The following is a 27,772-nucleotide window of genomic DNA, read 5'->3' as shown; positions in this document are numbered from 1 at the left end:
TTAAGAAACGTAACGCAGAGTGCAATTATTGTCCAACAACAACAATTGATTACATTACTGACTACACACACCAACCAAATGAAATAATAGGCAGCAGAAATAAGAAAAGAAAAGAAAAGAAAAGAAATTAGGAAATTAAAACATAAAATTGAGTGTACACACAGAGAGGAGACAGAAAACAGTGGTGTGGAAGAAGAAGAATGAATTTTCACTTGGTGATGGCGTAAACGGCGTAGATAATCCCGGGGATGTAGCCAAAGAAAGTGAGGACGAGACAGATCCAGAACTCAACCTGAGGAGTGCAGTAGTAAAAGGGAATGAATTAAGTGTTATTGAAACGAAGCAATGAAGAAGAAAGAGAGAAATTACATGGCAGCCAAACTTGAGGAAGACACCAAGAGGGGGCAAGATGATGGCCAGTAGGATGTCGATGCAGTTTGTTGTGCCCTCTGCCATTTTTCTGCGAGAGATGAGAGAGTAATAGAACGTACGAGTTATTAGTGGGTGTGGTGGTGGGGGTAGAGCTTTGGAGAGGGGAGCCTATATATATATATATAGAAATATCATTTCTAATTAATTACAGAGTGGCTTACAATACCAATTTCCCTTGCCCCCCACTCCTTTCAACTTTAGAGCTGTTGTTTGTTTATTTATTTTGGTTTGGATTTGGAATTTCGGAATCATACACCTCAATCAATCTCACGTTTTTTTGCTTTCCATGTCAACGATTCAAAAGCTTGAGCTATTTCGAACACATGACTTCCTGTTTTTATATCATCTTAAACACGGTTAAACGATCAATGTGTTGGGAAAATATGCAATACAAACGAGTCCTGTTAAAATTTTTCTCCTTCCATAGTTATGAACAAGTCACACTTTAAACCAATGCAGTAAAGGAAGTATGTGAGAAACAAAACGACATGGAGAGATTTATACCGGTACACCCAAGCATGAGCTACGTTCAGTCTTCTTCGATGTGTGGGTTCTACTATGATTGAGAACAGTACAATGCGCCTCACAACTCTCTACCATCACTCTCTAGATGCTTCAACAATGATCACCTAGCTTCTAAGTACTATAGTAATACATTCTAAGGAATACAAGAATTAAAAACTTCACTAATAGACTCGATAACAGATTGTTGACATGCACTACAACTCGACATCTCAATCTCCTCTATTTTGCCTCGAAACTGTCGTTGTCCAATCTCAATTTTGTGTCACACAAAAATCTAAAATGAAAAAGATAATTTTAATAAATCGTCACAGCGTTGAGACGTTGTCCACGACGTCTCAATGCTACGAACCTTTGCAGCACTAAAAACGCCCTTGTGCCTCTTTTTTATTTTCTCGAATTCGAGATAGCGCTGCAATGCTACTCTCTCGGCAAACAAGGCCTTGCAGCAGCATGCAACCTCTTCATTCTTGCTTCGTTTTGCTTCCATTTTGACAACTCTACATTTCCAATACAATGAACCCAAAAGTTTAAGCCAACGAGTTATGGCAAATTTCAATACGTAATTAATTTCATTCTAATTTCACTTATGTAGGTCTACTTAATAGAGGGATAATTATGTTATTTAACTCCTCCTCCTTCCATATTCACCACTATCACATTTCTATTAATGGTATAATAACTAAACTAAAAGGATCAAATGCATATAAAACTAAAACAAAACTTCATTTTTTTAAACAAATTTCTTTCTATGATTTTGCAAATATTATTGGCTATCGAATCATTACAAATTTAACAATTTTTCTAGCACTAATATAAATTTCTGTGATTATTACAATTTCTATAGATATGTTTGGAAGTAATGATAAAATAAGTGATTTAGAAAAAATAGATTTAAATACAATTAATATTTTAAAACCATTTGTTTAAGTATCGTTGAATTAGGTTGGTTTTAAGATATAAATGTCTTAATTACAAGGATTTCAATATTCCATTTTTACATTGCGAAGCATCTCATTTAATTAAATGTTGACAATTGGTATTGTTATGGTCTCAGTACTTGACTTTTAAAATATTTTAATGTCGCAATTGTCGTGTCGGTTAAGATTTGAGAGAAAAACAACTGTAAACAAGTGAATGATACAAAATAAAAAATGCAATTAAATAAGACACGTGTCGTGGTCTGGGAAAGAAAAAGGGGCCCGATGTTTCTGAAGCAATCAGATCGGACGGTGGATGCGCTGCCGCATCCTGCCAATTCGACGGCGGGGATTAAGCCTTTTAATATGCTATGCTATGCAAGGCTTCCTCCCGTCCCGTGCACGTGAACCTAACCGCCCAATCACGTGCAACTTAATGCGTTTCCACGTGTATTTTCTTGATCTTTAACACAAAAATATTTTAAAAAATATAAATTAAAATTCGAGATATATTTTTTTCTTGGGATGAAAAAGTCTTCATTGCTGTTTTTTTGTATTAAATTAAATTTTAGACTTTAAACTTTCACCCCTTTAATTTTAGAATATATCTTATAAGTTTTTAAAATTTTAAAGTTTACATTTAATACATCCCTAAAATTTTAAAATATTTAATCAGTCTGTTTGTTAAATTTCTGACATATTGGACTATTTTAAAATCAATGAATCTATTAAACATAAAAATCATACTAAATTTTCAATTTTCTATCCAATAAGTCCATAAATTTTTACAATTAGTTCAATGATTTATTAAATACAAAATTGAAGTTTTAAAAATTTATTAGATTTAAAATATAAAGCTTAGAGACAATTCCAATGACTTATTAAATACAAAATTGAAACTTCAAAACTAAATTTTAATTAAATATTTTTTTTCTTTTTTCTGTAAAGAATTATTCTTGTTACTAAAACATGTGAAGTCCAATTCTGATTAGCTGGTTCATAAACATCTTTTTCGATGCCAAGAGGAATAAAGTTAAAAGAAAAGATTTGAATTGAAAAGGTATTAGAAATTAATAAAAAAATGACTTTACCAAATAACTACTATATATATAGTTATGGAGTTGGAATAATGTGATTAGAAATTCAACATATCAATTTACGGAGATCTCAAAGAAGAGGTCGAGGCCAACCTCTCCGGTTATGAAGACTCTATTCATCCAGACTATTTGTGTAAGCTTTCAAAGGCTCTCTATGGACTCAACTCAAAGAGGCTTTGAAAAATTCAGCACTGCACTACTAACATTAGATAGTAGTTCAGCTGGATCACACCTGAACATAATTATAAATAGGAATTGTTTGTTTAATAGGAATTGTATTTAAATCCATTAAATATTTAACAATTAAGAAAGAGAAATATGCAAATATATATACATATATAGATATATAAATTAAGTATTAAAAAAAAAGTTTCTCTTCGTAGACAAGTTTTTTCAGTCAAAATTTGTCAAGAAAAGTGCTTTTCCCTACAAACCTCTTACCTCGAGAGAAAGACGTTGCTGACGAAATTCTTGTTCCTAAAACATGTGAAGTCCGATTCTCATTAGCTGGTTCATAAACATCTTTTCCGATGCCAAGAAAAAGAAAATTAAAGATAAGATTTGAATTGAAAAGGAATTAGAAATTAATAAAAAAATTTGATTTACCAAATAAGTACTATATTTTGGGGTTGGAATAACGTCATTTAGCAATTCTACGTACCGATTGGAGGTAAGCAAAATTATTTTAAAATTGTATTTCAAATCTATATTGAACAATTATTAAAAATAGATAGATTTTTAATCTGCATCAATCAAACGATTATTAGAAGTAGAGAAATATAAATGACATTGAACAGAACTTTGTTGTAATCAAAATTGAGAGTTCAATAATATAAGTTAAATTTATAATTTAACCTTTTTCCTTTTTAATTTCATCCACTTTAATTAAAGCAACTCTTCTGTATACTGCCAACGAATCCTTTCTCAAATAATTGTAGTATTTTTTTTTTTTGAAAGGGAAATAATTGTAGTTGGACTTTATATCAAAGTTTGACACATCAAGGAAGGGAAAGGAGGACACGATTAATTTGAAGTTAAGAAGTACTTAAAAAAAGAAAAAAAAAAGTTAAGAACACGTCACTCACAATATAATAATTTCATACCGACATGCTATAAATTTTCTAGTCATACTCTAAATAATATAAACCTACTCTCATTTATGGTAAAATTCTTCGTCAAAATTTTTTTTTTTAAGAGTAAATAGAGGGTAGATAAGATTTTAAATATCGATGGTAAGGAAATTGTCGACATTCGATGTCTCTCTTGATTAGAAATATATACAAATTACGACTGAACTAAATTTATGTTGGTAATTTTATATCTATATTAATGATAATATGTATAGATATATATTTTTTATATATTTTATCCATTATTTTTGCGATATCAATAGAAATATTAATTCATGACGATGTCAAATCCATGCCTCTTTTTTTTTTTAAGTGCAAATATTATTAATCTTACAATATTTCCAAGAAACACATGACCCATGGGGCAGTAAATGAGACAAAAATAATTATGATGAAAACGCCTTCTCCCACATGTATGAGAAGCCACAATAAATAAAATAAAATAATTATTACTCAAGAATTTCCAATCTTAAGGTGCATAATCGGTTCTAATATTGTTGAGTATTTGAATGAATTTGATTCATCCCATATGATTAGTAATGCTGACCTACAATTAGGCCTTTTCTTTTTGAGTCCCTTCTTTTTGGGTCTTGGTCAGAAAGATGCAGATAAAATGGCGCGTCTCAATCGTTTAACAAGTAAGAAAGTCATAATAGTCGTAGGTAGTAAGGATGATGGAGCAGAATTTGTTTAAAAACAACCAGTCGTGTAGTAGTACGTAAGACACGAATTAAACTTTACGTATCAATGAAAACGACCTCCAACCTCGACTTTGAATTGAATATACCATGCTACTTAAACATAAAAGAAATCTATTTCAAAAAGAAAAAAGAAAAGTTAAAAGAAATGAAATTTATATATATATATGAGAGTAGAATTAAGGGTTGAAATCCTATTTTAGTATTTAAACTTTAATAGTTAATTTATTTTTAGACCTTTCGCAGTCTCCAAATTTTCATCATTTATTTCGTTTGGATGCCAGTCAAAATTTTGCCTAATATATTTCGTAGAAATCCAAAGGCCACATGTTTTAGAATTATATTAGAAGTTAAACCTAACTCATATCGTGCCGCGTAGTAATTACTCATTATTATAGCTACAGATGGAACGTAACGTATCATAAGAGTGCAATTTTAGATTCATAATTAATAGTAAAATTGGTTAGCTAAAAAATTTTGAGCATTTGAATTAAAGCTTAAAGTTGTAAGTATCTCCTACTAGATAATAATGTTGATCATTTAATTAAATTATTAATAATAAATTAGAGTTATTATTACTTTATTACAAAATTAATCAATTGGACTTTATAAGCTCGTTTCAGTAGGAAAGGGCCCATTGAATTTCGGGATATGACTTGGTGTCTGGATCCATGAAAAAAGTCCATAAATCCAAGCACGTGAGATGAGTCAACTAAGTAATATTATATAAATTAAACAGTAATTTTTAAAATTAATTTTGAGCGAAATGAGTCCATTAAGATAATTTATTTGTGATATATTTGTACTCCAAGATCGTGGAGAAATAAACCCATCAATTTTAGGTCTAAATCTTCTCTTCACGTTTGTCACACTTTGACTCATTTATTTAAGTCTTATGTTAATTTCAATACATAGAATAGTGAATTTGTGGTTGAATGGAGATACCACATTTCTAGTTCAAGCCCCACATGACACAGTTAGAGTCTCCTCGCCTTTCTCGAGTCTATTGCCAAGCGCAGCAGAAGTTTACGCAATCAGAATATTTAATGTCTTACTTTTAATTAAAAATTTGTTTTCGAAATATCAAGAATACTCACGTGTGGGTGTCACAGGATAACTTTTTCTCTCTTTGTGGTGGCAATATGGAGGGGATAGACTATCTCAAATGCTTTTATATGAATCATATTTGTACTTTTATAATAAATTATCCATTAGAATATAACTTAACTAGTTAAGATGCAGACGTAATAATAAATCGATTAGTTAACGAACTTATATTTTTAATTAAAAGTAAATTTCAGTATTCTTTGTTGAACTAAAAAAAGAAAAAGAAACACATTAATAACTTCTCTCTAAATACGTCACTTTAAAATGTACTTCATTTCATGCACTTTTATTTTATTTAGTAGTCTATTCCCTTATGCTTTGTTGTCCAAAATCATCGCTCCTTAATCTACATTAAATAATAGTATATTAAGAGCATAGAAAATTTAAAGATGTAACTAAAATGTTTTGAATTGATTAAATATAGAAATAATTATTAAAGTTTAGAAACTAAATGGGTAATTTAAGAAAATATAAAATATTAAAATGATTTGTAAAGGCACATGGTTGATTGGCCCATAATAGTAATTGATGATTTGGCATGTTACCACAGCCACCAACACATACCATACCAAATGGGCCTCCATTTGTCACAAACAACACACCTTTCTTAATTATTCTATATTAATTAAATTATACACCCAAATAATTTATGATATTATCCAAATCATTATCAACACTCACCCATGCTTTTATCTACATCATACATCAAACTATGGTTAACCAAGAGGTTGTGAGTTCTAATCTTCTCCCCAACATATTGTGTTTAAAAAACACGTTTAACTAGTTAGACACTAATTATTATCTTTTTTTTATTTTATTTTATTATCTTGTATTTGAACGCAACGATATGAAGATCGAAGCATAGTTCAGTATTTTTTAAAATATTACAACTTTTCGTAGGTATAAAGTTTGAATTTTGTTTAAATATGCTTTAACATTAAATTTGAGTTTAAATTTGATTTGAATTATGTTATTTTTGTAAAATTCTAAACTACCTATTCCAAATTAAATTACATAACAAATGAAATAGAAACTTTTACCAACTCATGATTTAAAATTAATAATAACGTTATTTGTTATTATTTTTTAGTACAATAATAACTTCATTTATGATCATTTATATTAAAAAAAATTAAGGAAAAAGACATTTAAAAGAAACAAGAGAAAATATCAATTCTAACCCACTATATGACAAATGAGTATCAATTTCTACCATAAGCTTTCAATTTCATCAAATTTCACTTTTTGTAAATTTTATCTTAAAAGAGTATTGCAATTTTTACCCTCTAATAGATTTTCATTTGAAAATTTGTAGAAAAAGATATTTACATATATGTCAAATGCATTATAAAATACATATTTAGTATGAAATTAATATGCTTTATACAAAAAAGACAATAGATTTTTTTAATTAATATGATTTAGATAAAAATGACTAACACCTACCTAATTTCATATGAAAATTAAAATAAGCTCTCAAACAAGTCATTGTGAAAAAAAAAAAAAAAGGTCATACTTGATAGTTGATAAAATCCCAATTCCGAATCCCAATTCCCCTCGCTTTTACTGATTATTTATAAAGAGAGAGAAGGAGAGAGTTCGACACATTGTTCTTGAATCTTGACCCAACTGGGTGAAGATTAAGAATCAAAGCAAGGAACTTTGCTTGTAAGTTTGTAACCCCTTTTGAGTATGTTATGAGATATGAAAGTTATCTTCCTTGCAAATTCCAAGCTTCCCCTTTGTCCAAATTTGAATTTGTTCAAATCCCATTACCACCAATCTCCAACCTTTCTAAACAGCCTTCTCAATTCTGCAGGCAATTCCAATTCCAGAACCCCAAAACATGCCACTCAAATTCATGCCCAACTCATTGCTTCCGCCTCCCTTTCCCTCCCCTTTCTCTTCAACAACCTCCTCAACTTGTACGCCAAATGTGGCTGTGTCGACCACACCCTGTTGCTCTTCTTCGCTGCCCCACATGACTGTAAGAACGTCGTCTCTTGGACTTCTCTTATTACCCAATTCTCCCGTTCCAGAAGACCCCTTCAGGCCATCACTTTCTTCAACCATATGAGGGGCTCTGGGGTTTATCCCAATCACTACACCTTCTCTGCAGTTTTATCTGCTTGCGCTCACACTATGGCTTCTGTTCACGGGGACCAGATGCATTCTTTGATCTGGAAACACGGCTTCCATTCTGAAGTCTTTGTTGCCAGTGCATTAGTCGACATGTATGCCAAGTGTTGTGATATGTGCGTTGCTGAGAAGGTGTTTGAGGAAATGCCCGTGAGAAACCTTGTTTCTTGGAATGCTATGATTGTGGGGTTCTTGCAGAACAAACTCTATGATCGGGCCATTCTCTTCTTTAAGACGCTTCTACTTGAGAGCCTAACTGCTCCTGATGAAGTCAGTTTCTCCAGTGCCTTGAGTGCTTGTGCCAATGTTGGTAACTCGGAGTTTGGGATACAAGTTCATGGAGTTGCTCTGAAGCTTGGTGTCGGGAATTTGGTTTATGTAAATAACTCGCTGATTGACATGTATAGTAAATGTGGCTTATTTGATGAAGTTGTGAAGTTGTTCTCGAAAATTGGAGTTAGAGATGTTGTTACTTGGAATATAATGATCATGGCATGTGTTTATAATGACAGTTATGAAGATGCCTGCAATAGTTTTTGGATGATGAAGAGGGAAGGTCTAATACCTGATGAAGCATCATACTCCTCCGTTCTTCATTCTTGTGCAAATCTTGCAGCACTACATCAGGGCACAATAATCCATAATCATATCATAAAATCTGGGTATGTGAAGAATTTATGTGTTGCAAGTTCTTTGGTTACAATGTACGCAAAATGTGGCAGTTTGGTAGATGCTTTTCAGATATTTGAAGAGACCGACGATCATAATGTGGTTTGTTGGACCGCCATAATTGCAGCTTGCCAACAACACGGCCATGCTAACCGGGTTGTTGAATTATTTGAGGAAATGTTGGGAAAGGGGATTAAACCCGACTATATTACTTTTGTTTCTGTTCTCTCTGCTTGCAGCCACACTGGTCAGGTCGAAGAAGGATTCTTCTACTTTAATTCAATGGTTAAAGTGCATGGTATTAACCCTGGATATGAACATTATGCTTGCATGGTTGACTTGCTCGGTCGTGCCGGGCAGTTGGATAGAGCTAAGAGGTTTATAGAACTGATGCCTATCAAACCAGATGCCTCGGTTTGGGGTGCTCTACTTAGTGCTTGCAGGAGCCATAGCAACCTTGAAATGGGTAGGGAAGTGGCTATGAAACTTTTTGTTTTGGAACCGGATAATCCGGGAAATTATGTCCTGCTTTGTAACATCTTTACACGTAATGGAATGCTAAATGAGGCTGATGAGGTTAGAAGAAAGATGGAAACCATCGGGGTGCGGAAAGAACCAGGATGTAGTTGGATTGACATTAAGAATTCAACATTTTTATTCACAGTGCATGATAAGTCACATGAGAAAACGCAGGAGATTTATGAGATGTTGGAAAAGCTGAAGGAGTTGGTAAAGAAGAAAGGATATGTGGCTGGGACTGAATTTGCAATAAATATTGCAGAAGCATACAAGGAGCAAAGCTTGTGGTACCATAGTGAGAAACTAGCTCTTGCATTTGGACTGCTGAGTCTTCCTGCTGGGGCTCCAATTAGGATAAAAAAGAATCTGAGAACTTGTGGAGATTGTCATACCGTGATGAAGTTCGCTTCAGAAATTTTTGCCCGAGAGATTATAGTAAGAGATATAAGCAGATTTCACCACTTCACCAATGGCATTTGTTCCTGTAGAGATTACTGGTGATTGATTTCTCATCATCCTAAAAGAAGCTGCAAGTTTTCTTAGATAAGTACCACTCTGTGTTGCAGTGCAGGTGAATCAATCAAGAGTGGAATTTTGACCAGTTTTGCCGAAATTTGAGTGGAGGTAGATCTTGATGATCCACTGTACACCCTTGGAAGCTAATTAAGCTAAGACTAGCTCAAGAAGCATGTACAACTATTTTAGATCATTGGGATTATACAGTTCTTGTGGTGCTTTGAACAGCTGAAGGGCCAAATATTTCTTCAATAATCTCATTCTTTTTGCTCCCTTTCCTAATAATGTCCTTTCTTTTAACTCTTTAAATATCTTATATTTCGACTCACTACTGCAACCCATTTCAGAAATGCCTTTCTTCTCTTTGTTCGTCTTACACTTGGAAATATGGCTCTCTTCCATTTCACCTTCTTTCTATATGTGTTGGCAGGTGGAAAATCAATAGTTGCTTTATCTTGGCTTGTTTTTCCTAGTATTGTTAAGAGTACTTTTTAATATGTTAATGATAAGATTAGCAACTTATAATCAATAGACCGGTAAAATGTCAGTAGGCTTTGCAGGCAATTATGCCATACTTAAATTTCATTCTATGTATCGGCATTGCCTGTACGAGTTGCATCTCAGTTAATTTCATGGCATACAACTAACATTGCCTTGGAATTTACCAAAAACGTGTCAACTAATTATAAAAACTCCACGGAAGGACAGAAGAAAGTACCTAACAAAACCCACAATTTTTCTGACAGTGTACGCTCCATGGCACAATAATAAACTTAACATTACAACTATAACAACTATCCAAAAAATCCTCACAACCACATCTTCTGATAATTACTAAAACAAACAAATCACCAACAAATGATAAATACAAAGAAAAAAAATGTATACGTACAGTATCAAGTATAGCATCAACTGAAACCTTCTTCTATCTATACACTCTTTTTTGAATAAGAAACAAACCAAGAGAAATCAAATAATACTGACGCAACAACTGTGAACCAGCTGTGTGTCCAAACAATAAGGGTAATGCGGCATTTGGTGTGAACTAATCAGTGTTTATCAATTCCATACCATCACTTAACTTTAATGTCATCCCTTGCTTCAGAGGTAAGGGTTTTTGAGCTGGGCGACTTCCCAATGATAGCTTTCTTTGCCTTCACCAGTGACTGTTTTACTTTCGATAAAATATTGTGTGAATGCTTATGACTAGGCTTCGATGGAACTTCTTTCTTGTCACTCACTTTTGGAACTTCTCCTCCTGTAATCACAGTTTCTTTATCCTTTACTTCCAACTCAGATTCCTGGAGTTCTTTAGTTGTTTCATTTACATGTTCAGCATTGCCAGTTTCAACCAATCCTGGTTTTTCATCTTTAGTACTGTCCTCTATCTTGGTTTCTGCAATCCGATCAACTACTTCACCAGTTTTTTGGTCATCAGTTGACTTATCTGCTTCCACAGTGTCAGTTTCAGAATCTCTAGGAGCCACCTCTTCTCTTGGCAGAGTTAATTCCTGTATTTTCTCATGTGTAACTTCATCTTCTTTGTCAGTTTCCACTACTTTTTCAGCATTTTCTTTTCCCACCTTTTCCACAGCTGGTGCTTCCCCTTCTGATAATTTTGCAACCACATTGATATTTTTCGATTCCTTCTTTTCATCTTCTTTCACCTCATGGGGAGAATTCCCTGCAGCTGATTCTACACTAGGTTGAGCCCCCTGACCGAGCAAATCTTGTCTGTCACTTTCCACTGTGCATTGCTTCTCTTCTTTGTGGATTTGTCCTACTTTCAAAGGTGGCACAATGTCATCACCAAGAGCCAATGACTTCTCACCTTCACCCTTCACAACTACCTCAGTTTCAACCTCCACATCATCATTCCGAACTTGATTGGTTATTTCAGGCAATTCTTCCTTACCATCCTTTACTTCGGTAACTTCAGGTTCTCCTTTTTCAAATTCTTCTGAATCCAATTTGGAACCACTGATTTCTTTTGCTCTCACTCCCTCAGATTCTGTCACAGGAAAACCTTCATTCATCTGCTCTGTGGTCTTGGGAGGTACAGAGAACTCACTAATCTCTTTTGCTATAACTTCTCCAAATTCTTTCTCGGGTGGAATTTCATTTGGCTGCTCCTTGTTCTTGGGAGGTTCATTGGATTCACTAGTGTCTTCCACTACGACTTCTAATTCTTTCACTGGTTGAACTTCAATTAGCAACTCATTTTGCTTGGGAATTTCTACAGATTCACTGCTCTGTCCTGCCATCACTTCCTTTGATTCTTGCACTGGCTGTACTTCAGCTGCATGTTCCTTTTCCTTAGGAAGTTCTTTGGGTTCAGTAATTTCTTTTTCCACCACATCTCTTGATCCGTTTAGTGGATGAACTTCAATGGGCTGCTCCTTTTCTGTAGGCAGTTCAATTGATTCAATATATTTTTCTTCAATCACATCTTCTTGTTCAACTGGAGGAATCTCAATCAATTGCTCTTCCTTCTTGGGAGGTTCAACTGACAATTCTGGAACACAAGTTGTCTCTGGTTCCTCCCTTGGCTCTTTGTCTACACTGACAAATTCTTCAGCCAGTTGTTCCTTTTCCAAGCCCGTACCAAAGTTTTCTATAGGGCCAGATTTAGCCATCTGACCCTCTGTAACTTGTTTGTCACTGTCTGCTGCGCACGGCACCTCTTCTTCCTGGGGTTTTCCTCCTTCACTAGGTGGGTTGATGTCATCTCCAAGAGTCAATGCCTTCTCATGTTTCACAGTTTCAACTTCCACGTAAGTTTCTTGAACGTGTTTGGTTATTTCAGGTAATTCTCCCATACCATCCGTTACTTCAATGACTTCAGGTTCTTGTTTCAGAAGTCCTTTCGAACCCAACGTAGAATCACTGGTCTCTTTTCCATTCACTTCTCCAGATTTTGTCACTGGAAAACCTTCATCTACCTGATCCTTGTTCTTGGGAGGTTCAAAGGATGCATTGACCTCTCTTGCTATAACTTCTAATGATTCTTTCTGGGAAAGAACTTCATCTGCCTGCTCCTTATTCTTGGGAGGTTCAAAAGATTCTCTAGTGTCTTCCACTGTGACTTCTAATTCTTTCACTGGACGAACTTCAGTCTGTTCTTTTTCCTTAGGAAGTCCTGCGGGTTCAGTAATTTCTTTTTCCTTCACTTCTCTCAATTCTTGTAGTGGGAGAACTTCAATGGGCTGCTCCTTTTCTGTTGAAGGATCAACTGTTTCAATAATTTCTTTTTCAACCACTTCTAATTGTTCTTCTACAGGAAGAACCTCAATTGGCGAATCTTCTTTCTTGGGAGGTTCAACGGACAAGTTTGGAACAGGAGTTGTCTTCAGTTCCTCCCTCGGCTCTTTGCCCAGACTGATATCTTCTTCAGCTGGTTGCTCCTTTTCTAGGCCCTTATCAGAATCTGCCACTGGAAAATCTTCATCTGCTTGCTCGTTGTTCTTGGGAAGGTCAAAGGATGCACTAACCTCTTTTGCTATGACTTCTACTAATTCTTTCTGAGAAAGAACTTCATCCAGCTGCTCTTTTTTCTCGAGAAGTTCAATGGATTCACTTGCTATCACTACTGGCTGCTCCTTTTCTGTCAGAGATTGAACCGTTTCTATAACTTCTTTTGCAACCACCTCTTCCGGTTCTTTTACTTGAACAATCTCAACTGGTTGTGCTTGGTTCTTTGGAGGTTCCATGGATTCTTCTGGAACATAAGTTGTCCTCCCTGGTTCCCCATTTGTCTCTTTCTCCACATTGACAAACTCTGTAGCCGGTTGATCCTTTTCTAGGTCCTTACCGGAGTCTTCTATAGGACCAGATTTAGCCACCTCACCTACTGAATCTTGTTTATCACTTTCTTCTGTGTGTTGTGCCTCTTCTTTCTGGATATTTCCTTCTTCAATTGGTGGGCTATAGTCATTGCGAGGAGTCAATGCGTTCTCATCTTTCATGGTTTCAGCCTCCACATAAGTGTCTTGAACATGTTTGGTTATTTCAGGTAACTCTTCTATGCCATCCTTTACTACAATGACCTCGTGTACTTGTTTCTCAACTTCTTCAGAACCCAATGTGGAAGCACTGGTCTCTTTTTCCTTCACTTCTTCAGATTCTGTCACTGAAAAGTCTTCATCTACTTGTTCCTTGTTCTTAGGAGGTTCAAAGGATGCAGTAACCTCTTTTGCTATGACTTCTACTGATTCTTTCTGGGAAAGAACTTCATCTGGGCTCTCCTCATTCTTGAGTGGTTCAGTGGATTCACTTGTCTCTTTTGCTATCACTGCTTGTTCTTTTGCTAGATGAACTTCAACTAGCAATTCATTTTCCTTGGGAACTTCAACAGTTTCACTAATCCCTGTTTCTACCACTTCTCTTGATTCTTGCTGTGGATCAACTACAGATGCCTGCTCCTTTTCCTTGGGAACTTCTACAGGTTCGCTAATTTCTTTTACTATCACTTCGTCCAATCCTTTAATTGAATGAACTTCAACTGGATGCTCCTTTTCTGCCGGAGGTTCAACTGTTTCAATAATTTCTTTTTCAACATCCTCTACTGGTTCTTTCACCGGAACGACCTCAATGGGCTGAGCTTCTTTCTGTGGAGGTTCAACAGGTTTTTCTGGAACAGAAATCTCTGGTTCCTTGTTTGGCTCTTTCTCTAGACTGACAAATTCTGTAGCCGGCTTCTCCTCTGCCTCTACTGGGCCCTCACCAGAGTCTGCCGCAACTGATAATTCTGGATTATCGTCAATCTTTGGCTTCTTATCTTCTACTTCCTCGACAGGCTCAGGTACAATTTCCACTTTTTCTGGAACTTTTGCAAATTGTACAAACACAGCCGGTTTCTCTTTTTCTTGGCTGCCAACAGTATCACCTGATGACTCAACTTCTACTTTTGGAAGGCCCACAGCGTCTGATGTTTGCTCTTCTACTTTTTTTGCAGATGCAGTAGCAGCTGGTACCTCCAGAGACTCTCTTTTCGTGACTTCTGCAGTTGGCTGCTCTTCTGGTGGGCTCTTTACATTGTCACTTGCATCAAACTCCTCCTGTATACTCTTCTCCAAGAACGCAATTACTGGCAGCTCAGTTGCCTCGGAGACCGGTTCAGTTGATTGGCTCTCCCTGTGTTGCGTCTCATCGGCGACAGTGGCAGTAGCCCCTACCTCTGCTACAATAGTAGATTCTTTTTCCAACTTGACATTATCATGAACTGGAAGATCCAATTCAGGGGTTTCATCTGTTTTTTTGACCTCAATAACAGGAGGCTCAACCTGGATATCCTCTGCCTTGTCTTCCGACGTGGACAAAGTAGTACTATCTGGAATATGTAAGTTGTCTGCTTTGCCTTTCTCTCTGTCGTCTTCTACACTTTCTTGTGGTGAAGAGAGATTTATCTGTTCCCTTCCTTTTACTGCTTCACTACTTAACTTCACCGTTTGCTACAGTACAAATATGAAACAATAAATTCAAAGAACCCAGAAAATATGTGACAGAATGACATGCTCTATCAACTCTGATCTACTCTCTCAAGATGTAAATAAAGATATCTTAGATGTAAATTAGGGAATTCAGTAAAGGACTCAAAATAATTAATGAAGTAAGCTATAGATAAGATAACTTTATAGCAGGAAAATTAAGTTACTAATTAACAAATATCTGTGTGGGTTCTGCATGCAATATTGGGTTCAGAGAATTTATACGGCTGCATGCCAGTCAATAGTTACATGCAAATTAACTCACAAAGAAGGGTGTATAAACTGCAAAACAATAAGTGGGTGCTGATCAAGAATCTAAAAACATGAACAAACGTTCTCCACATCCAGTAGTAATAATCATACAAGAGACAAGAGAGTGATGAGAAAACATGTAATAAAAATTAAGAAGGGTGGAGAAACTTAAGTAGTAGTGAAGTGGAAGTAAGAACTGATTTGAAGGAAACTCACCTCATCGGATGTAGAAGTTTGATGGGAATCAACAGTTTGGGTGGCCATAATGATTGTGGATTGAGGAACAAAGTGGCAATTCCCAGTAGTTAAGAAATTGAAATGGAAAAAAAAAAGATGAAGAAATTAAGGAAAGGAATGATGCGGTTGGCAACAACTCAGAAAAGCTTAATTAGCCTACTACTACACTACATGGAAGAACCACCCCACTTGAGGGAAAAATTTTAGAAAAGGAAAAGAAAAAACAGTCTGTCAATGACAGACTTTTCCCACATGATCTGAGATGGCATGATTGAGGAGGAAGATGATGATGATGATTCCTTTAGTTTTTATCTAAAAGAAAAGAAAAGAAAAGGAAATCAAAGAGGGTGGGGGTGGAGAGATAAAAGTTATGATAATTAGCATTGGCAAAGTGACAAAACACCAAAAGCAACTGGGTCCCAGTTCTCGTGGATTATTTTTCATGGTTGGAATTGTTTTGGCCTTCTATGTCATATTCATTCATTAGTCCATGTTACGTCTGGGATGGCATCAAATAGATCAGATTGGAGCCATTACCCATTTGATTTTTTTTGCTTTTAAATGCTGCCTTTTAACATCAGATGACTTGGACATTCATCATTAATGCTTCCAAACCACACTTATTTTTGTGCTTTCTGTTTGCTGTTGCATGCTTGTCTTTGATTCTATTTGTGTTGGCCAAAAAAAAAAAAAAAGTTAACTTTTTTGTATGATTTGAAAAACTTGATTAGGTTTAAGGAACTCTCAAACTCAAAACTCAATTATCATCTTCTCCACCAGAATACAATAGCTTTAGGCAGCTGAAGAAAGATAAAGAAGGAGCCTCAGCCATGGCCTGCAAGCTTTGAAGCCCACTCCCACCAGGTACAAAAATGTCTAGTGTTGTTGGGCCTGGCCTGTTTTCCTACCAATAAAAGGCCTCTCTCATAATTCAATCCCTCCAATCTTGATGACAAATGGACAACTAAAAAACTTAAAAAGAGCAGCCCAACTTTAAAACATCACAGCAGAGCAGAGCATATCAGATCAGATCACCCTTTTTTTCTTTTTTCTTCTGCATAGCTGGTCTGGAAGACCCAAATGTGGATGAAATTAAGTGTTCAATATAACTACAGCTCTTGCTGAATTATCAAGTTAAAGGGTCAACTCTTAAAAATGGCAGCTGGAGTTCAGAGTGATGGGTGAAGTGATGGGTGGTGAGGCAGAAAGAAGAGGGATTAAGGGTTAAGAAGAATAATAATGTGTGGATTGGAAAGAGAAGCACATGTAATTGGGCCAGTTGAACTGGATTGGATTGGATTGGATATTTACTAAATACAAGTGTCTGTCCTTTCTTTGTTCAATGTTCTCCTTTAGTGAATTTGATTAGACAACCTTAATCAAAATCTGTTTTAAGAATGCTTCTTTTCAGTGCTGGACACAAAGTTATATCATCACATTCACATTGATTGAGAGGACTTGGATTTTCTTCCAAGGGCTTTCTTCTGATTAGAATCTCAATATACTGGCTTTGGACCATAAAACTCTCAGCCAAACAAAAGTAATGATTGTAGAAGAGGGAAAGAAAGTTGATTATCATTTCCCACTAGAAAGCAAAAGCAAGAGAAATAATGTAATTATTCAAAGATGGGGTATGAAAGGGAGCTATTTCAACCAAGTAGCTTTTTGATAATTGATGATGATGATGGGGTTAAATGCCTTTTTTAGGACTTCTTATTATGTTGCCTTCTTATCAAAGTCATTCTTCTATGCAACTTGGTCCTTTTTTTCTTCTTTTCAACTTTGTGAAAAGTTAAAATCTTATTTTGCCAATTCACTATCTTTAGATTTTGGGAGAGTAGCAAAAACACAAACGAAACTACTAAGTTTATATAAGATTTAAATAACTAATAATTCTCCAAACTAATTAAAACTTCAATAATTGATGCAAAAACAACTCGAAATAACTGCGTATATAGTTGGGTGTGTTAATTTCAATGTTATCAAACCACATCTACTCATGCTTTACCATTTATTCAAATATATTATTTCATTTTAAAACGGTATTCAAGGTAAAAAAAAACACAGAACAGTAATGATTGTTATTGAGATATTAATTTTCCATATATAGTAAGCAAGACGAGCAATGTTTTGTGTCATGATTACATATTGAAGTGACAAGTTTTATTAATATTAATTGTGATTTAGGAGATTCCATGTGCCAAATGAGTTAGACAAACACATTAGGGTCATTTCAAAGGCAAAGGATTGTGAATCCTACCAGATTCAGCTGTCTAGGCAAAGCAATGTGAAGTGTTTCCCACAGCAACAGTACAATTTCCATGTAACATTTCTTACTCCCATACTATAAAGTTGGTCTCTATACTAATTTAGTGCCCAATATCCCTATCCAATATCTTTTGAGAAATGACACTTTCCCATACCCATTAAAAAAAAATCTTTTTTGCTTTTCTTGGGTTGCATGTAATTCTAGAACCATCTTTGGGTATTCTATAGTTTGATTATAGTAGTAATAAATTTATGTACTTGAAAGTATATATATGACATTTAAAAATATCGAAATTCGGTTGGAGAGAATTTAATGATATTGAGAGTAACATATGTCAGTGTACATACGCTATTTTTAATTTATTTTATGCTTTCAAATATCGAAAGTGAGAAGAAAATTGAAATGTAACTTTGATGGACACTAAAATTGTGTTATTATACATCAATCAACCTCATTGAAAGAAACTAGGTGGAGATGTCATTTTAAAATAATTTCGATGGTAATGGGTTTGATAGGATATATGACAACCACATCATGCAGTCTAACATGACATTCTACTTTATATGGTTCAGCATTTTTAGAAATGTAAATAGTAAATAGAAACGGAAATTAATGGTTTATACTTCGATCGGACAATGATTTAAAATATCTTTAATTTTGAAGGGGAGGAATAGTGGTTTTTTTCCTTGAAAGTTTTTGATTTTTTAAAATTAAACTCTGAATGATGAAATGAATATCCACCTAAACAAAATTACCAATAAATTAGTTAGAATTTAGATAACAAGACACTAAAAATACAACCAAAGGAACACCAAAACAGACATAGTTATAGAAACAATGAATCTGAGCCACAAAATCAAACAGCTAAAAAGATTCCCAACCCAATATTAAAATATCCAAGCCCAACCAAAATGAATACTCAACACAGCTACAAAATCCAAAAACCAAAATTAGAAATGCTCACATCAACCCACAAAGAATACTCCAACCTAGCAACAAATTTCAAATTGTACTAATTTTTTTAAATGTCAAATCAATGAATAAAATGTAAATAAGATAAAGTTTTTGGTTAGCTTTTAGGCTTATTTATTTAACATGAAAAGAATATGGGGAAAACAACACCTTGTAATCATTGGGAAAATGAGAATGAGGTGGAGTTAACAAAAGAGGGATAATTAAGGTAATAAAAAGAAAGAAAAAGGTTATTTGGTTTCTGTTGTCAATTAGTTGTCTGCTTCAGAATTAGCTTAGGAAAAGACTGGTTAGAGTTGGAAGATAATGCAAAGAAAAGAAAAGAGGTCTCTCCATTTTTCAAGGGATATGGATTATGTCTCCCTCCATTTTCTCTCTCTTCATTTCCTCTCTAATACTCCACATCAACTCAACCCCTACAAATACAATGCCCCTTCTTCTTTTTCTTTTCTTAATCATGTTTTTCTACTCCCTGGCGGTTTGAAAAATAGTTATCCAAACATGTTTTTACAGACCAGACTAAACCAACAACTTTATTTTATAGAGGTTGAGTGTAACGTCTTACTAGAATGAATCGATGTCACATCCGAATGAGAGGGATCCTAAGATCATAGAAAATATGGTTAAGAAAGTTTAAAAGAAATTATAGTTACTACCTATATTAACAAGATGCACATTTCTTTTCGATAACTCAATCGTAAACGTGCTTGACCTGAAGCAATCTTCGGCCGGGTGACGGGGGATGCTGGGAAAAGGAGATGCTAAATCCAGATTCCGAATCCTGATCCAAATCCTGGGCTCGGGGCGTTACATCGAAGAATAGTATAGATTAGATTGATGATGCTACGTATGATTGAAATGGAAATTATGAAGGATAAGGAATCCACAACTTTTGTGTATTACCTAAACATATAATATATATATTTATATTATATATATGCAATTGATTCTTTTCATTACCCAAATCACTCCCAACCCCTTGTCTGCCCATTAATATCAACTCTGTTCAAAGGGCCCTCCCCTCCCTTTTGATTCACTCTTTCTCCTCACTCCACCATTTTCTCTTATGCTCTTCAACTAAAAAAAAGTCCCATCCAAAGCTCGGAACGATATCGTCCCACCAGAAGTTAATACTCGAGCCAACACGTGAAGAGAAGGAGCATCAAAAGAAACCTTATTTAGTAGCATATAGAACTGTTAGCCATATTGTTCCAACGCCCTTTCAAATAATTTGTTGGCAGCGTAAGAGATTAAAGAGGGTGATATGTTACATAATTGAGGAGAGGGATTTATAATAAAAAATGAAAGGGGATTGAAGGATATGGAGTGAACATGGAGGGAGGGGGAGAAATGGGTTGACTTGGCAAAGAGAACAGCTCACTTTTTTTGGCTGTTCTAAAAGAAGATATTGAGAGCATCTTCTGCTCGATTCTTCTTATTAATTTCAAACTTAAATTAATTATCCAATACCAATACCATGGTCTCCTATTCTATTCAATTAATTTAATTTACTATCAGACAGCCCATTCCCCATATATATAAATTCTAACTCTTTGGTGCTTTGTTTATTTATGTACCAATCATTAAGTAGAAGACTGTTTCAGCCTTCTGCACATGCCCCTCTCCCCTCTGCTTAATTACAAAAATTAAACACATTTCTTTTTGGAACCAATGCAATGCAATGCATATTATTTCTTTAATCCTAATTGTTAATTAACATGCATCTTTAATTTTTGTTTACTTCTCAGTTAATTAGTTAGCTGGCTGTTGTTTAAAATCAGACAGATATGAAATGACTTGATTGGCTTGGAGGAGCATATTCCAAATCCCAAATTGACAGTTTTCACTCACTTAATTCAGTGCAAAACAACAGTACAGCTACAGCTAGAGGGGGGAAGATAATATTTTTTTTTCCTCTCTATTTTGTTTTTGGTCTTTATTTTTTAAATTAGGCTGGTAAACGTACTTTTATTCTATGTATTTTTTCATTTTACTACCTTTCTCTTAAAAACGTTCTCTCAAATTTTGAAAACTACTTATTTTGTTTTTGTTTCTGAATTTGGATAAGACTACAAATATACTCTTACGAGAGGTGAAAAGCAAAGTGGCTTGAGACCTCAAAGAATATCTTTGAAGTCTTGGATTCAAGTCACATAAAACGAGACACCAGTCAGGCGATGATTTCTTGCATATGTACGAGTATATGGGGACAATACGGTGAAACCAACAGAAAATTCTCTTTCTTTTTTCTTCATTTTTAAAAAGAAAGGTCAAAAGAGTTGTAAAAATAAATAACCATATTACCTACTGCAAGTACTCACAGTGTTTCTGTTTTGTCCCTATGGAAGAAGTCTATGGTGGTAGTTTCATGGCTGCGGTCAAACTCAAAAAATAAAAAATCATCCAACACACCATAAAATCATAATAATACACAGGTAGGACCTACTAATTAATTGAAATGCAAAGGTGTTAAAAGCGCAGTGTGACGGGTACTTTATCATATAGACGACGTTAGAAATGCATTTTAACGGTCATGAGGGTGAGAGCCAGAGTCGGTTCAACCTGAATTAACTTTTTCCTAAATGGGGATGAATTTGAGTAAGAAGGAAGATGTTTAATCAGGTGTAACGAGGGTGAGGACGGAAAATATAGAATAGAGAGGGTGGCAGTGGGTGTTAAATAATTCATGGGATGGGGAGGGGAAATTTTTGTCTTGTTTCAGGATTAAGAAATGTAATAAGGAGCTAAAAGTATACCAAAGACAAGTATGAATGTGTATTATTATATTGGTGTCAATGTCATATATGTTCCATAATGAGCAGCTAGTTTACTTGTTTTGTTATTTGGTTGTAGGCCATCTCTCCCCAATTTCAATTAATTTTTTTCTATAATTCATTCATTGGATAGTGTGGTGGGCTTGCTTCTTCATCACAGGAATTTCCATAAATTTTACTCAACAAAGGAGATGAGCAATTCAGTTTTGAACACCCAATTGGATCAAAGTAAACAAAAACAATAACTATTTAACTTTTAATTCCTATATTTACTACTCCTACCCCTTCAAACTCTTCTCTCTCTTTTGGGATTTTGGAATCTAGCCTTCTACATTTGGCCTCTTTATATCTTCTCATTTACACTCACCTACCTTCATCTTCTTCCCTTTGGTTGGTAAAGAATCCAATTCTACTTCACAACTTTTTAACCTATAAGAAAAGAAAGTTAAATTATAAGGTTGGTCGGTGGCCCTTAATAAGTCTTATTCAACCTTCAAAGTTGATCAGACTTCTTTGAGTTTTCAATTTCGTGTTTAATCGGTAACTTCATTTGTTTAACGTTCATGCTACCAAATGTCTACAATTATCCAAAGTCATCCCGCCAAATAATAATGTTAGTATTAGCGAGGAGTCTATTAGATAGAAAATTGAAACTTCAAATGCTTACCAAAAACATTTTGAAGTATATACGAAGTAGATAGACATATTCGACAGGTTTAGAGACATATTATAATTTTTTTAAAAGTACAGAGACTAAATAAATAAACGGTAGTTACTTAACGATGCATTTGAATCATTTCTTAAACTTCGATACGCATGATACTGTTGGTGTTTTGAAACTGAGGGATGAAACTGAAAGTAAATAAAATGTGTATTTTTATTTGCTTAAAGTTGAAAAAGAGCAAAGAGAGAGAGAGAGAGATAGAGGGCGTCGGTGCATGGGAAATACTGAGAGAAAAAAACTGAGAGGAGTGATGAGACATATATACAAGTCAAAATTGTTTTAAGTTGATCCTGGCCGTCCAAGGAGGAGGCCAGGGTGAGGTGGCAGGTCCTGAGACAACCAAAAAATGGCTCAATCTTAAAAAAGGTGACTTCTCAATCTCTCTGTGCACTGCAGTCTGGCCTATTAAATTCAGAATCCCTACCACTTCCCTTTCTTAAGTTCCTTATCATCCTCTCTTTCTCTTTCTCTTTCGCCATCTTCCATTTCATTTTCAATCAAAAACTCCTCTTTCTCTTGTTCCTGTTCCTGACAATTCTTGTAGCTTACACTTTTTCCCCCACCTTTTTTAATTTTCTCTCTCTCTTTCCATTGACACCATTTCTGTGTCTCAACTCAATTTGGTTTCATCCACATGGGAAGGCACTCTTGCTGTTATAAGCAGAAGCTGAGGAAAGGGCTGTGGTCTCCAGATGAAGATGAAAAACTCCTCAATTATATCACCAAGCATGGCCATGGCTGTTGGAGCTCTGTCCCTAAACTCGCAGGTACTTTACTTTACATCTTTCTCCGATTTCCCATTTCCCTCAACAATGTGCCTAAATCATCATCTCTCTGTTCTTCCACAGGGCTGCAAAGATGTGGAAAAAGCTGCCGCCTCAGATGGATCAATTATCTGAGGCCTGATCTCAAAAGGGGACCTTTCTCCCAGCAGGAAGAGGACTTGATCATTGAGCTCCATGCAGTCCTAGGCAACAGGTTTGTTTTGCTTTTTAGGCAGGCCCCATCTTCAATTATGTATGCTATCTGAAGCTGAAGCTGAAGCTAAAAGCTCTGTTTTGGGTTTTGGTTATTATGATGCACAGATGGTCTCAGATTGCTGCTCAGCTTCCGGGGAGAACTGACAATGAAATAAAGAACTTGTGGAATTCGTGCATTAAGAAGAAACTAAGGCAAAAAGGGATCGACCCCAACACCCATAAGCCTGTGGCAGAAGTTGACAATGAGAGCGAGAAGTTGGCCACCACTTCCCACAGCTCTGAAGAGGCCACCATTACCAATGCCACTGATCAAACACCATTCTTCCCAATCGACCCTTCAATTCCCAATTCCATGCCATCTCAACAACAACTCTACTCATCTGATCATCATTCCAACATCACCAATTCAGTGCCGCCGCCGCCATTGACTCAGGAGTTTTTCCTGGCCAGATTTGGGACATCATCCCACGACACCACCTCCTCAAACAGAGCTTCTGAATTGGTCGAATATCTGTCATTTCAGCAGCTCAATTATGGGTCGGAATTGGCAACTCAGAACCCAAATCCCAATTCAACCCCCACTTCTCTCTGCTTCAACCAAAACCCCAATTCGAATTTGATTCTGCCACCCACCCCCTTGAAATCCTCCTCCTCCTCCTCCTCCTCCATAAGGCATCTTGCCGATCGCAATCATTCCGCCGCCAGTTGCGACATCAACTGGGAAGGAACCACTTTCAGCACCAACACGACCGGAAGCAGCTTCGATTACCAAAGAGGCGGCGGCGGCGGCGGCGGTAACAACAACTTCTTCGACGGCAGTAACTTCACGTGGGGGCTGCCGGATTGCGTGGCCAATCCATATATGATAGCGAACGCGGCGGCGGCGGTACAGAATGAAGCATCTCAATCTGTGTACGTAGAGAACATGGGCGGGGCGGCGGCGGAAACAGGGTTCATAACAGAGGGCGGGCAACAAGCATCATCCGATGCTGTATATAACAAACACCTTCATACTCTCACTGTTTCTTTCGGACACACCCTTTAATTCTTTTTCCAAACACCATTCAAGTAAATGAGTTTTCTTTCTTTTTTCCCCTTTTTGGTTTCTGGGTATATTACATTATGTTAGATTTGTGTGCAGTGATAGTACAAGATAGGATTTTTTTCTCTTTTTTTTTCTCGTTCATCTCGTACTGTAAATTTGGTGCTTCAAAAACAAGAAGAAGAAGAAGAAGAAGAAGAAGAAGAAGAAGAATTGAAAACCAAGTTGTGTAGTGTTGCAGAGAGTGGAGAATGAGAGGTGAGATCAGAGTATTTTAAAGTTTTCATGAATGAATCGACGAATGATAGAGTGGGAGAAGAGTAAGAATGGATCAAAATTCAAATAAATGTCAGAAGATGTTGTGGTTTTATATATCCAGATTGTTTTGTTAATATATGGTTGATCCAATTGTGTTGTGTTTTGAGTTTCTTTTGTAAAATTACAGCACACCCACACAAGAATTCAACCTATATCCCAATGGTCAACACAATACAACAAATGTGAGAATGAAGAGAAGAGAGGAGAGGAGATGGGAATTTAAATGAAACAAAAGAAAGCCCCCTTTTTTCTCCTTTCTTTTATTGCAAAAATAAAGGACATTATATCATATTATATTCTTGCTGGGTCACAATTTGCCACTTGGATTGGAAAGCTACGAATTAAACTGCTACAACCCCCCTTTATGAACTTAAACACTCAACATATTAAATCAATGATAATGTTACTATTGCCTACTTGGTGTTATTTCAACAAAAGAGTAAGATCATCCAATTTGTACTCATTTTGAATGATGTTATCGGGAGCTCGGAAAAAGTACTCTCTGCAATGGTATGATATTAATTGTCTTTTCTTATATACTATGGATCACTCTCTTCCCTATCTAATGTAGGATCTTGTTTGTACTTTTTTACAAACCGAACAGTGTAAATATGTGCATGTGCAGGCACAAATAAGAGAGACATAAAAAAAGGAAAAATGATGGAGGAGAAAAAGGTAGAGGAGAGTTTTGGGAATATGTATTAGGTAAGTGATTTTTATTTGGGAGAAGCATGTGCGCCCAAATTATTTAGGAAGGGGAAGCGCCAATGGCCAATGCATACTTTGTCAATATTCTCTTGCTTTCTTCATTGTTTATTATGATGAATTAGGGAATTGGAAGAATTAATAATCAGATTGCAGAGGTGCAAAGAATCAACTTAGTTTAAGTTGTTGTTCCTAAAATATCTAATCATTTAACCATCATTAATCGGTCGGCTTCTTCACATATTATATTATTCTTCCAATTACAATGATCACTTCTCTCTAATGTCTTCGCTCTTAATTCTATTATTCATTAAATAATTACAACACACACATATTATATATATACAATAATTTACTTTTATCATTTTGGTAATATATTTTGACTTAGAAGGAATCCAATGGAATCGATGTTTGTTGGGAGAAGTCGACCAAAACCATGCTATGTGGAAGAAAGGCCGGTATCCGTGATCTCACTCCGAAGGGTCGGGAGAGAACGATTTGGAAGAGACGACCCGAAGAAAAGCTATGGTTGGAAGCCTTCTGATCACACGACGTCCCAGGTTGGAACAACCAGCGGTTAGATGTAAATGTCCCCCACTACCAGTTTGGTACACCTACTCTCCAACTGCTTGTCAGAGGTCTACATAATTCACAAACTTATAAATAAGAGATTGTGCCCCAACATCAGGTATGTACTCTAGCTCGACCTCTCACTAAGTCAAACCCAAGATTAATTGAGCATCAGAGTGTCGATTCCTCTTGTGTAGGTATTCTTGCGCCATACGATAGAAGACACCGCCCGACCCTGAAGATCTTGCTAACGACCGATCTGAGACCAAGTTGGACCGTGACCCACTTTGTTGCACAAACAATGTTGAATAAATATTGGTTTATATCCTTTGAAAATTTGATATGTCGTGGATCTTAAGTTGTACATTAGAGAGAGAAAATAAAATGTAAAAAGTAATGCGAAGAAAAAAAGATTTCACTATTACACATTATCTTTGACTATTATTGTTGTGTCGTTCGAGACACTAGAATATAGTGTGTGATGTAAAAAAAAGTATTCAAATGCATTTCATATTCTTTGACATTTGTTATAGGTGGGACTCGCCAATACACGTGGACGAATCCCCCAACTAACACAGGGTATTTCAGATGGTCCTTTTAACGTTTGGAGCAGAGCATGCCTAGTAGGAAAGCTGCTGACATTCGGCAAACATCCCATCTTGCGATGCCAACGAATCTTGGAAGTCGGCGCAGAATCCTGCTCCAGACGTACTAGAGCCACAACACCTTTGTTAAGGTATGCAATTTCTTGCACCAACCCTTAAGCTCTCCTACTATTTCACCCTTACATAAGTTTTGAAATGCATTATAAGGTAGAGCACTAACACCAGTGTTGAGTTGCAAGCGTGTACGATCGAGAATGCTGCTGCATACGTCAGTTTCGTTTCAGCATCGATAATATTAATTATTTGCTACCATCTCAGACAGAACAAAATGAAAGAGGGACTATATAATCTAGCTAGCTAGGTTGTCAAAAAAATTAAAGTAGCTTTAATTATTTTTGTATGAAGGAATTGCAAAAACACTTGCATCAGGATGCTATAATTGAATGTCGTCTATGTACATTTGCCAACATCTATCAAATTTTGTGGGATCTTGTTTTGGTTAAGTTTGATTTGCCACTACGTTTGGAATTATACAACCACCAAATCTCTACTATACCAATACTGCTACTTCTCTTCAGGAAAATATATACGTCAAATTTAATTTGCACACAATTTGTCCATAGAAACAAAATAAATAAATAATATATGTATATATCTTTTCTTCTGGGTGGTGCGACTAAAGTCTCACGTCATATATGATATAAGTTAAAGATAAGTAATAGAGAAAAGTCTCTTCTTTTTACTGCTACATTTTATGTCACAATTTCATGGTTGGAGATATATGTCAATTACCGTTAGAATTATGCTCGCTTTGGCTGCTACTTTTTATCGTTTTGAGTTGATCCAATTTCTAAAATATTTATTTCGGTTTCTAAATTATTTTTAAATAATCACTTTTGTTTCACTATTTTGTATCAATTGTTTTACAAATAAATGATGTGGATTTAATTTAAATACATGTAATTTGTTAATGTGAGTCGTCCCGTAAACTAACTAATAAGACGGGTATTGTGCTGATTGTTTCTATGCATTAATTAAAATTGATTAAAGCCAAAGCGAACATAGCTTAGCTTGACATATATCTCCAAC

At 35.6% G+C, this 27,772-nt stretch overlaps 3 protein-coding genes and 1 pseudogene across 3 annotated transcripts; 2 read left to right on the top strand and 2 right to left on the bottom strand.

The window, feature by feature from the left end:
• Positions 1-608, bottom strand: LOC111025912 (hydrophobic protein LTI6B). The gene is made up of 2 exons (XM_022303825.2): positions 370-608; positions 1-292 (listed from the first exon to the last, which is right to left on the bottom strand). Exons 1-2 carry the CDS (start codon positions 454-456, stop codon positions 209-211), a joined length of 171 nt encoding a protein of 56 aa, XP_022159517.1. The 5' UTR covers positions 457-608; the 3' UTR covers positions 1-208.
• Positions 609-7,421: 6,813 nt separating this feature from the next.
• Positions 7,422-10,077, top strand: LOC111025232 (putative pentatricopeptide repeat-containing protein At5g52630 pseudogene; annotated as a pseudogene).
• Positions 10,078-10,506: 429 nt separating this feature from the next.
• Positions 10,507-15,986, bottom strand: LOC111023753 (uncharacterized). Its single transcript, XM_022301236.2, has 2 exons — positions 15,704-15,986; positions 10,507-15,199 (listed from the first exon to the last, which is right to left on the bottom strand). Exons 1-2 carry the CDS (start codon positions 15,749-15,751, stop codon positions 10,823-10,825), a joined length of 4,425 nt encoding a protein of 1,474 aa, XP_022156928.1. The 5' UTR covers positions 15,752-15,986; the 3' UTR covers positions 10,507-10,822.
• Positions 15,987-22,878: 6,892 nt separating this feature from the next.
• On the top strand, positions 22,879-24,893 carry LOC111023360 (transcription factor MYB61). Its single transcript, XM_022300784.2, has 3 exons — positions 22,879-23,230; positions 23,312-23,441; positions 23,549-24,893. The coding sequence occupies exons 1-3, from the start codon at positions 23,098-23,100 to the stop codon at positions 24,486-24,488; spliced, it is 1,203 nt and encodes a 400-aa protein (XP_022156476.1). The 5' UTR covers positions 22,879-23,097; the 3' UTR covers positions 24,489-24,893.
• Positions 24,894-27,772: the final 2,879 nt, after the last annotated feature.

Source organism: Momordica charantia, assembly GCF_013281855.1.
Source record: "Momordica charantia cultivar OHB3-1 chromosome 6 unlocalized genomic scaffold, Mcharantia_2.0 BLBB01000006.1, whole genome shotgun sequence".
NCBI lineage: Eukaryota > Viridiplantae > Streptophyta > Magnoliopsida > Cucurbitales > Cucurbitaceae > Momordica > Momordica charantia.
The sequence above is the reverse complement of the archived record's forward strand: the minus strand, read 5'-3'. Positions and strand labels throughout refer to the sequence as shown.

Bases quoted from the DNA above. Each gene is read 5' to 3' on its own strand.
- LOC111025912 (XM_022303825.2), bottom strand. From the start codon at position 456: ATGGCAGAGGGCACAACAAACTGCATCGACATCCTACTGGCCATCATC. The intron at 293-369 runs GTAATTTCTCTC...TGCACTCCTCAG, and splicing joins TCCTCAAGTTTGGCTGCCAT to GTTGAGTTCTGGATCTGTCT.
- LOC111023753 (XM_022301236.2), bottom strand. From the start codon at position 15,751: ATGGCCACCCAAACTGTTGATTCCCATCAAACTTCTACATCCGATGAG. The intron at 15,200-15,703 runs GTGAGTTTCCTT...TTTGTACTGTAG, and splicing joins AAACTTCTACATCCGATGAG to CAAACGGTGAAGTTAAGTAG.
- LOC111023360 (XM_022300784.2), top strand. From the start codon at position 23,098: ATGGGAAGGCACTCTTGCTGTTATAAGCAGAAGCTGAGGAAAGGGCTG. The intron at 23,231-23,311 runs GTACTTTACTTT...GTTCTTCCACAG, and splicing joins CTCTGTCCCTAAACTCGCAG to GGCTGCAAAGATGTGGAAAA. The intron at 23,442-23,548 runs GTTTGTTTTGCT...TATGATGCACAG, and splicing joins CATGCAGTCCTAGGCAACAG to ATGGTCTCAGATTGCTGCTC.